The sequence below is a fragment of the Alosa pseudoharengus genome, unplaced genomic scaffold (genome assembly GCF_046254945.1).
Source record: "Alosa pseudoharengus isolate Yale_2024_CS ecotype anadromous, Long Island Sound unplaced genomic scaffold, YU_APseudo_1.1 YU_APseudo_1.1_scf_13, whole genome shotgun sequence".
NCBI classification, from domain to species: Eukaryota; Metazoa; Chordata; class Actinopteri; order Clupeiformes; family Clupeidae; genus Alosa; species Alosa pseudoharengus.
In genome coordinates, this window is record NW_027468598.1 from 5,405,679 (window position 1) to 5,417,339 (window position 11,661).

The 11,661-nt window shown below is 40.3% G+C and overlaps 1 protein-coding gene across 1 annotated transcript; it reads right to left on the minus strand.

Moving 5' to 3' along the window:
- Positions 1–3,199: 3,199 nt before the first annotated feature.
- tmem91 (transmembrane protein 91) lies at positions 3,200–8,774 on the minus strand. Its single transcript, XM_076281455.1, has 3 exons — positions 8,361–8,774; positions 5,372–5,518; positions 3,200–3,355 (listed from the first exon to the last, which is right to left on the minus strand). Exons 1-3 carry the CDS (start codon positions 8,772–8,774, stop codon positions 3,200–3,202), a joined length of 717 nt encoding a protein of 238 aa, XP_076137570.1.
- Between the last annotated feature and the right edge of the window lie 2,887 nt (positions 8,775–11,661).

An 11,661-nucleotide genomic window follows, 5' to 3' on the forward strand; every position in this document is an offset into this window, starting at 1 on the left:
CTTGTATTCATTTGTTTTGTATATTGTTTTGTCTAAGTTTTCTAAAATTAACTTCTAATCTAAATGGTTTTGTATTTCATCCTTGTCTAATTAGTGTTTTGAACTGTAATGCAAGGGGAACTCCTGATTTTCAAATAAAGTGTAGTCGACACAAAGTAATATCAAATGTCCTATCTATCAAATATATAAACTACCGGTATATTACATTTTGGGCTCACAATGACTGATTTTGATCAGCATATGGTTCAAATGACAAGTTATTGAAAGTCAACCTAAATGTTGACTAGGCACAATCATTTTTACCCTTGACCCCGTAATAGGGGACAGAGGCTATTGTAATTAGGTGTGTGTGTGTGTGTCCGCTCACATAACTTAAAAGCTGGTCCTAGAGGGTCACCATAACTTGGTTCCTATGGAATATGATTACATTATCAGCCATTCTGAGTGCAGCTATGACTAAGTGAATTGACATTTGAGTTGGGCATCAGACGACACACAATGATAAAGAGTCTGGCAATAAACCAAGTTTATTAAATCAGTATAGGAATTGCATTGTTTATATTCACATTAACATCAGCAGAGTGAACAGGAGAATCTCACAGAACATCCTGATCAGTTTAGGTCTCATGTCTTACTTACTGAAAAAGACTTAACTGCAGTATTTCACCCTTGTTACGGGTGATGGGGAAGAGACCTCATTACTCAAGTCTGCAGCTCTACAGTACCGTCATTAACCTAACTTGCACATTTAGCTTTTGCCTCAATTTTTAGCCCATGCTTGGTCTCTCACTTGTAGTTCGAAGCTGGGTGTCAGGAAGCGCCCTTAATGAATTATTTTATTTATTTATGTTCAATTCATAGGGCATTTTGATCTGAATGTGGCGCTTCTGTGTGTTATTGAAAGATAATACAATTCCTAAGATTGATAAAAAAAATGAAAATGAATCTGGATACTTAATGTTTGCATACTCTTATGAAACATGATCTTTCATGAAAATCCTTTACATGAACATGGAGGCTCTTGGCAAGTTGGCATGCAATGGCCCATTAACACACAGAATACTTAAAACGTTTAATAGAGGCCATTTCATTAGTAGGGCTGAAAAAAGTTGATTCCACTGAAATAACGATGTGCTAGTGGAGGTATGCTTGTCTAGACAACCCCACCAGAACTAAATGTGGACATATGGCCATTCTTTTTAGATCTTGTTACACCCTTGTATTTAAACAGGTAAGTACTGAGTAGTTGCTGGAAAGAAAAACAGTGAATACATTTACAACATTTTTTCACCAAAAACAGTGTCATGAATACATAAAAGTATTAACAACAAATGGAAAAAAGGTGGTTGCATAATGTCTGTGTATTGTACAAAATCACATGACTAGTTTGGCATTTTCTTCTCATAGCAGCTACCCCATACTGGCCACTGCAGCAAAGTTTGCCCTTTGGCACATTTTGTCATGAGAGCACTTACTGGCAGTGTGTCCACTGCAAACTACCCTTACATCCCCATCACGAAGGCTTATCCATATAATGCTGGAGTCAGTAACTGACTGAAGTGCAAAATGACCATGCATGCTGACAGTGATTTTAAAGCCATGCTCTGGATGGCAGGCGTGTGCATAGAGACAAGGAAATGGCTCTCTCCTTTCATCTCAGCATTGTGGCCTGCCATTTTCACAGTCCGATTCAACTCCTTGAACTAGTGTTTGCAACCTTGGGTCATATCCAGCATGAATTCAAAAAAGGACACCAAAAGGCCTTTTTTTAATTAAGCAGGTTTAGAAACAATTAAAAATGCACTAATGACATGCATGCCAGAAGACATGCTGATCCAGGCTAATAGATGGATGTCTTCAATTGCTGCAGTGTAAATTTCTGTCTATAAAATGCTGTTCTGAAATGTAATATTTTCAAGGTTTTGACTTCACGTAGCTGTCACACTGAGGAGAAAAAGACCCCGGGACTCAGTTGTGCTTCATCATCAGCAGGTGGAATAATTAAAGGGGTCATGCCGCAGTAAAACATTTTGCCTTGTTAGTTTTTAAATAAAAATGTGTCGCTGTGACCAGGGGATGCACTGGGCTTTTTAAATTTGACAGTTTTCTTCCCTGTCTGAAATGACCATATAGGAAGGTAATGGTCATAGAGCATGGGCAAATTAGAAAAGTGTATGTTCTACATCACATTGCTCTCATTTAGTAAGCTCCCTCCCCTGCAATCTAACAATACAACTAAAGATGTTCACAAGTCAGAGGGAAGCATGTGCAATTATGCATGTACATGAAACATCAAAATAAAAGCTCAGCTGCAAAATCTGACTATTTTTCCTATGGTATTCAGAGCATGCTAGAACATAATGAGAAAGCCAAAGCTAAAAATCTTGTAGACTTTACAAAAGCATCTTAGGGAACCTTATAAAATGATTGAGGAGTGTATGCCATGGCTCTTCTAAAAATGTCCTTGTCAAGCTGTGAAAGATGTTGCTATAGAGCTCTCCCTTTTTTATTAGTTAGATGTGTGCAATCTTTCTAGTAGTTTTTCCCTCATGACCTTTCTGTGTGACAACAAATGTATTTTTTAAGATCTAAGCACAACACTGGAAATCGTAGGGAAATCGAACTGTAAGCACTTCCGTGGACTTTGGTTGTAAATGACCAAGCTCTTGTGGATGGTGCCTTGCAGGAGTTCAGTTTTTGTATTTTGCCTTCCATCAACCCTGATATCTGATATGCATCTGCTTGTTGTCTGTCATTGATATTTTCCGCAAACAAAACCAATATTCCAGTGACTGTTCTTGCCGTACATTTAACATACAGTAGGAGAGAGGTGAGGGTTAGTTAAGGCTGAATAGGAAAAACTGTAATATGTGAAGAATGTGTATTTACTCATGTCTATCACTCTATGTGTAACACCATTGTTTTAAACATGTTCCCATTCTGTTGGTTTGTTCTTGACTGCTTTCTGTTTGTCTTTAAGTATACTGTATGTTGGTTGGTCCAGTTGATTGACATGACACTTATATCTATGCCAGTTGGGAGCAAGAAATGGATCACTTTTCGTAATACAGTGTAGTTTTTGCTTTACAAACATAATTACCATAAACACTATAGTGAGTACAGTGTGTGTGTGCGTGTATGTGTGTGTGTGTGTGTGTGCGTGTACAAGAGTTGTGTATGTGGTTTAGGTAGACTTGTCCTATGGTGGTTTCCCAGACAGGTAGGAAATGAGGGCAGCAACAGCACAGATGTATGTGATGATCCCGAAGATGATGGAGAGCACAGAGAGCCACAGGGCTTGACGGGATGCTGCATTAGCACTCTGGAAATCCCCTTGAACTGCTGCTTTATTAGTCTGAGATGAACACCATTGAAAGAGAAGAAAGCACACATACAAAACATTAAAATTATGTTATAATACTATTTACACACTTTATCTTTAATAAAGGAAGCAAAAAATATTTTAGTGAATTTACTCACATGCTAGTAGCCATTGCATTGCAGAATTTACCAAATCTCTGTAAAGTTTTTTAGCATGTGCCAGATATCCTTACCTGCCCTTTCTGCTCTTGTATCTATTTTTAGAAAGCAATATCTCAGCATTTGACATGTAGGGTGAGCTGTCACACTTGCTCCAAAATGAGGGGAGCTATCTCAAAAATAAAATTGATACATTTTGTGACTCCTCACCCCCATGACTCAACATGTTTGCCTTACTAAAGGTCAAGGTTGTTCTTTTACACAGAAAAAATGGCATACAGCATGTCATATTTAAAGCATTACTATTTACATTTTATGTTTTCCTGTGATGGTGATAATAGTGTGTGATTTGATGTTTTAAATACAGTGTAGCCAAAGTGGCACGTGTGAATTTGGTCAGTGAAAGGCAATGTAATAAACAAGCAGAAAGGGAAGAAAAGGTACATTTTAGGCAAAGGAAAATAGAGCAACAAAGAGGAGACATTTCCAGAGGATGCAGATCAGGAATAATGTCTCTGCCTCATCTCTGTGAAACTATTTTAACTGCTGGCAGAGGAGGCTTGGGTTCCAGGTGTGAAATGCAACAAATACTGTAGGCGCATACTGCAGGCACTTCAGAAAAGGTGATGGCTGGTTGCCAGAACTGTGGCTTGGAATGTGATAGTAATCTGTTGAGACAATGGCCTGGCTAGAGTGGCTATGTGAGAAAAATAAACCAACTTTTACAATTATGTGTTATCTGTTCTGTTTGATAATCCAGTGCGACAACTCATCCATTTGTGTGACAATCAATTTAAATTTAATAGCTGATAATTTTGTTATAAATTACATTATATGGCTCTAGTGAAGATGAAGTATGTCCCCAAGGATGAGGTTTTTCATTTTCATCATGATCATGTATTGTCTTATTGTGAGAAAAACTCAATATGCTAACATGCCCTATATTTTTCATCCAGTAAAATATTTATCAAAGCATCCTTATTTCCAGTTTAATGCTGTGAACTGAAATTCTTTTAAGGTTAGTGGCATTCTGGAAGTAAGAAATAGTAATACAGAGAAGAGGTATTTGAATTGGTATGAATATTGGACATGGCAAGGCTAAGATGATCACCAGTGGTGATTGTGACTGTGATTTCAAACAGTGTTGGCCTTATGCACTATGTATTATGGAAGCATTACTGTAATAATAATAATAATACGTTTATTTTATATAGCGCCTTTCTCAAACCCAAGGTCGCTTTACATAGTAGGAAGGCAGGGAAACACAATAATAAACAAACAAACAATACAACAGAGACAAGTTATCTGTATGGAACTGTGTTGGGTGTGGAGGAGAAGTGATCATTAAACAGAAAGGTCTTGAGATGTGCTTTGAAGAAAGGAAGAGAAGGACAGGCACGAAGGGGTTGGGGGAGGGAGTTCCAGAGTTTGGGGGCCAAGGCACTGAAGGACCTGCCACCCAGGGTGGAGAGTCTGGAGCGGGGGATAGCCAAGAGGTTTTGGTCAGAGGATCTGAGTGAGTGGGAAGGAGTGTAAGGGGTCAGGAGGTCACAGATGTAGGGGGGAGCAAGGTTGTGGAGGGCTTTGAAGGTGAGTAGTAGTACTTTGTATTTGATCCGGGACGGAACTGGTAGCCAATGGAGTTGATGGAGAATGGGGGTGATGTGTGCTGATCATCTGGTATGGGTGAGGAGCCTGGCTGCAGAGTTTTGAATATATTGTAGTCTTTGAAGGGTTTTAGTGGGGAGACCAAGGAATAGTGAGTTGCAGTAATCTAAACGGGACATAATGAAAGAGTGAACTGTACCCACCTATTACTGATTCAGAGTTTTTATATCCAGTGATGTCAGTTTAAGTGTCATCCCTTCAGTGTCATTGAGTACCAACATACCTTTTGTGATAGGTAGAAAGCTGCGATTCCTAGTGGCCAGAAACAGCAGAGCATGGAGAAAAATGCCAGCCCAAGGTAGTCCTGAGGAACCATCAATGGGAAGTTGGTTTCGCTGTCTGTATCACTGAACTCATCACTTGAAGAATCCTTCGAATGAGAATAATTTGATTTTGTCTTGTTATGAAATTCAACACATATATTCTCTCTTTTATCACAGAAAAAGCGAATTATTATGGCGATGTAGAGATTTTGGAACCACGTTCCTGGTGACTTTCTGGAACAATCTTTGATTAAGACATTAATATATCTGGCACACAAGTCTACCAACTAGATTAAACACCTGGTCCATTTTGTGAGCATAAAGCTAGTATCTCTTCTGCAGTAACTTTTTGTCTCTGCTTCTAAAATTGAGTTTCTCAACTAAATTACCCTAAATTTGCACAATTCATAGCCTGGTTTCACCAGACTCACTCACTTCATGAAGGGAGTCTGGCTACTCTCCATTGGGAAATTACCAACCATAGCATCGTAATGGGCATAGACTTTGAGTTAACTTCAAAATCATTGAGCTTTACCAATCGCATTTGATCAAAGATTCCTAATGTTACTTCCTCTATCCCCTAACCTTTACAAACTGATAATAAACTATATCAGCAGTCAGGAAGTAACCAAAGTAGTCTTTTGCTGTATACATTTACACATTCTAACTGAAACTTTATAATGTTTGCAGGCGTTGATATTACCGTGCTATTAGCACCGCCACCATATCTTCAGAATAACTGCATGATCATGCCTCCATCAGGCATTCTGTCGATCGCCGACCGTGCATGTGTGCGTGGTTCCGTCCATAACAGGACAGTATTTGTTTGTCATCTCGCAATGAAGTTGAAGGATTTTCATCAAACTTTATACAGCTAATCACTAAAAAGCCTACATGGTCTGTATTGGTACTTGAGGTTATTGAGTCAAAGGACAACATGTTTGTGTGATATCATAGTTAATCAGTTCAAAGGCAGCATCTTCTGATTGAGTATTCAAGATTGTGGGGTCAAAGGTCAAGGTCTGGTACACATACTGAAATTATTTGAGCTGAGTTTGTTTTCATTCTCTCAAGCCTGATCATTTGTGCTGATTTTGGGTTGCCATAGAGATATAGAGAAAGGATGCAAGAATGCACTAGATTCATTTCTTGGTCTGAGGTGGTGTTACTCATTCTGCTGAATGTTAAAGGCTCCTCTCATGATTCAGTCAGTCTGATTTAATAATGAAGGACAGATCGTGTCTCTGGCGGGGCATGAATGCGGCAGGAGACAGAGCACCTGGCTGCGGCTGGTGGCTGGGTTACAGAGCACAGAGGAGCGTCATTTTGATCTGTGTGTTGACTGTATGTGGAGCATGTCCCAAAAGAGGGCCTACATCTAAATTACTTTGTGCGCTACGTGAACTGCACATATGTTTCTGTTTTGATGTAGAAAAATGGTCTTTGAATTATCTTTATTGCATATTTGTTGTGCAATGACAGCCAAATCCTCCGGTGCTGTTGGGTGAGAGCTGAGCAGAGGTTATTTTTTATTTCATGGCCAAAAAAGAAGATTTATATTTTGTATTTGAGTTTTACCAGAGACTTTCTAATGAGGAGACACAGCACTCAAAAAATCCTCCATAGAAATGCATGGGGCTAGTTTGTCACGCCAATATGGCTGTTGTCTACACATATCCCACCCCTTCCTTGGCAAAACGTCGACATGTGAATACATTGAGCCAATCATGTGGTGTGTTGTGAAGACATCATGCCAATCATGTGTTGTGAACTCGCCGCTGGAGCAAGGTTGGTGTCGTGAAGCCTTGCGCACGCGCATTTCTGCCGAATAGGATGCCCGATGAGTGCCCAAAAAGCGTTGCAATATGGCCGCCGAGTGGAGGGACTTGCCTAAAAGGACTTTGGTTTTACTATTTCAAGACCCCTATGCAGTTTTGACAATTTCTTTGCTGTTTTCTCGCTTTTTGCTCGCAGGTTTCTCTGCAGAGCTCCCCCTACAGCTTCAGAGTATATATTTCATGACACTCCTAAATCTCCTCAACTCCTCAAAGTTGCAAGGCTGGTTTTTCCGCTCACAGACGCTAGGGGGAAGTAAGATGCCAACCATTCACCCCAGAAAAAGTCATAACCATTCCAATGACTCCAAAGCAGTCGAGTTAAGGTAAATTAAGCTAAAAGAAACTGTATAATTCTCCTTTAAATAAGTATAGATACATTCTTTTCCAATACATGGAGTACGGCATAGACAGTAGTGTTTTTAAATGTAAATTCTCTCTCACTATGCAAGTTTTGTTTTACCTCAACATAACAGCTTCAAAATCATTTTAATGGTAAACTAACTTGTAATAGGGGGAATTGTGCACCCTTAGCAGCCATCTCCTAGCCCTCTACTGAGAACCAGCCATCTCCTAGCCCTCTACTGAGAACCATCTCCTAGCACTCTACTGAGAACCATCTCCTAGCCCTCTACTGAGAACCATCTCCTAGCCCTCTACTGAGAACCAACCATATCCTAGCCCTCTACTGAGAACCAGCCATACCAGCCAAACCAGCCATACCAGTCGACATGGCTCTCCAGAAATGATCTTTAGTAATAGAACGTTCCTCTTGTCATCATGTTGTTCAAATAATCAGGTTTGCACCTGCTTTATAAATTAGGCTTAGTGCAGTTCTCCACAATATCCATCAGTCCTCCATTTAATTATATTTAATACTATAGCCCTTTTCCCCCTTCTGCCCTGTTTTAGTTACCCAGAGCTGCATAATGATAGAATCTTCAAGTTTTTTTTTAATCATAGGATTTTGTTCTTAGAAGACTTCCCTTCAGTTCTATAAAACCCTTTACTCTTGAATCTGACCTCTTTGCTTTTCTTCACTGGTAAATATAACCAGCAAGACAAGCATAAGACTGTATGTCACCTAAGTTAATGATAGTCAAAACCTTCTTACCTCAAAATCTGGCAGAAGGTCATCTTCATCATCCATACTATAAGAGAAGCTGTGGGCATCTTTGACCTCCCCCAGCAGTTTCCTCTCAAGAGGGGAGTTGGGTCCAATGTCCACAAAGGTGGTCTCCAGATAGTCCTTACTATGCAGGCCCAGGGAGTCTGTGGGGACCCACATGGGGCCAGTGGAGTAGAGAGAGTCCAAAGTGTTGGGAAGAGAGCACGGATCCAGAAACTGCTGGTGGTGGATGTCTGCAGACGCACAGTAACTTCTCCAGGCCAGAGAGTGAAGTGCTTTCTCATCCTCACACCTCACCAAAATGCCTCTGTAGACTCCACCACTAACCTCTGGCCCCATACAAGAGTGTTTTGGGCTGTTACCTAGCAAGGGATGCTCCAGTTCATCGAAAGTCTCCATCACTGCTCTGTTCCCAGACTGATACGACAGATCGGAAGTATGATGAGCAGCCAGCAGTGGCCTGCTTTCTCACCTCGCCCCTCGAGAATATGTCTGGATTAAGAAGAGAGATTTAGCCAGTCTGAATCAGCAGATGTCACAATAATCCATGCTTAATCCAATTTTTCAATTTGTGTTGTATTGTGTTGTTTATTCCCAGACACGGGTAAGAAAGAAATTGTGATGGAAAGAGAAAATCCTCCTGGCTTGTCCTCGTGTTTTTAATATTCACAAGTGACAGTGCCTAGAGAGAGTGTGCTAGTGTTCTAATCCCCCACAGCTTTTACAGATTCCATATTTTTCATGTCAGGAACTATTTGCTCCCAGGGGTGGCCTGTCTCCTCTCTACATCTCTATGTTACATGATGGAGTGGTTCAGTGTTCATCAGTATGCTAATGGTTTGTGTTGTGCATAAGATTCAGCAATGGAAGATCTGTACAGCTGGGAGAGAGGACAATCTCTGACATGGAAAACGTAAGACAATTCTATCAAGGGTTTTCATACATTGTCCATTCCACACATTGTTATAGTCTGTCCATTTTTAGGTCATTTGGTCAATTACTTTGTTATCTCTGAAGAAATATTTCATTCAGTCCAAAATTGTTTCCTGTTCAAAAAGTTGAACAAAAAATTTGATATACTGTTGTAAAGATACATTTTTTTAAGGAAGTCCTTCTTTCTTGTAACAAATAAATGATGTATGAATACAGAATAGAAACTATGTACAGTTCCCTCAGGGACTCACTTAGTTCTTTGCCTAATAGCTTTACACCAACAATACATCTGACATGGAGCCATATAAGCAGTGACCTCCTGTGTCTTTTCTCTAGTATCCAGAAAGACGTATTCTCATGTTGTTGTTTGAAGACATAAGGACCACACTGAGGAAATCAGAGTCCCACAGATGGCTATGTGTGTGTTACCTGTGCTGGTAGCTGTCCCCTGGGGACATGCATTTTTAATGCATCGGGTCTGCTGAGTACAGGTTCCAGTTCCTTCTATGGAGGACAGTGGAGGTGGTCTTTGTTCTGGTGCCGGTACTGCTATTCACCACAGGTACACCATGGAAATGCTGAAATTAAAATGAGACAGATGACAAATAATTTGTGTGATGTTGTAAACTGAAACCTCCCATCTGAAGATCTGTTGAGCCTCCTCTGGGTATATGGAGACATGTGCCAACATGGAATTGGACAGGGGGACAATTGGACAATTGGTCCAACACCAACAAATTGCCATAATATATTTGGGTTTATACATCTTTTCACATGTGTTTGCAGTCAACCATCCACAATCTTGCCCTAATTCTTCCTCCTTTGCAATTCTGTAAGCCAGGGGTTTTCAACCAGTGGTCTGCAGCCCACTTATGACCATGGATTCAGTAATGTAGTTGCAATGTGGGAATCAGTATTTTATTCACTGGTGGTCCTGGGGTTACATAATTAGTCAAAATGGTGGTCCCTGGTCAACAATCAGTTGAAAAACCCTGCTGTAAGCCATAGATAGCTAACCTTAAATACAACACATTTGTAAGACAGATCCCTGTATGGTGCCGCTGAATTGTGGTGGACACTAAGCTGTTTCATAATTTGATAATAAACTTGCTCAGTGCTCAAAACAAAAACATCTTGTCCTTTGTTTGATGAAAATCATTCCCCAAGGTCAACAATTAAGTCCTGCCGATCCTCATAGCTCTTGACCTTATCTCCTGACACTCACTAATGTACTATGCCGTTAAGCCTCAAGGGCAGTCAGATGGAACTCTGTATCTGCTAGTTTGGTGGTGAAAATGGGATGGAAATCCTTAAATTCAATTTGATGATACACAAGCATGTACAATTAGTTCTACCTCCATTATATTTGCCTGCTGGATTTTCTGTGCAACTTGTTGCTATTCTCTCTACTTCCACCATTGCATTATTTAGTAACATTGTCACAGAGTGACATTAAGACCAGAATGATTTGTAACTGGGTGCTGAGGAGTACAGGATGAGGCTGAGGCAGAGAACTCAGAGCGGAGATAAAACTGGCCCTGGTGTAATAATAAGAGGAATGAAGAAAAAAGAAGGCATTGGATTGTGACTGAAGAAGAAGAATATGATGAGAGAGAAAAAAAGAAGATAAAGAAGAGGAGGACGAGGACAAATCCAGGACAGACTCAGCGTGACATGCTCAGCGAGTGCCTATTCACCATCAAAGCACCTCCGTCAGCGCTATTATGCGCCTGCTCCCCTCCCCTCCCTGATTTCTGCCTCTCTTATAAAGCATCCCGTCAGGTTGAGAAAAGGATACCAGGACAGCAAATCTCCAATGACACTTTTAAAGAGAAAAGTTATTCTAGTGCACCCCCCTCTAGTTCTCATTCTCTCTTTCCATGCCTTCTCTCTTTCCATGCCTCATCTTCCTCTGGTACACAGGCAGTTATCACAATAGCAAAATGCATCGACAAGGAGCTTGTTATGACAAATATTTTTGTGTACTGTCTGTGATGTCCAGAAAATGTCCACAACCAAACCAAATCAGAAACTATAGACAGTTTGCAGGCAGTATGGATTATCATGGCATTCATTTGCTCTGGACTACTGAATCTATAAAATTCATTCCCTATTAAATGAAACTGGGTCTGACTTTGACTTTTTAACCTTCTATTGCACCAGACAGCTTAAGCATAGACCTTGACCCTATCAACAAAATGGTTTCACTCTCACCATCATGTTCCTTTGTATTAGAATGGGATAAAGGATAAAAGCTTTCCTTTTGAGATGACCGAATGAGCATATTTGGTGAGATTAGGTTTGCAGTTTGTCATTCTGTGGAGTCATTTGCGCTAATAGCATCTTGGCTGGG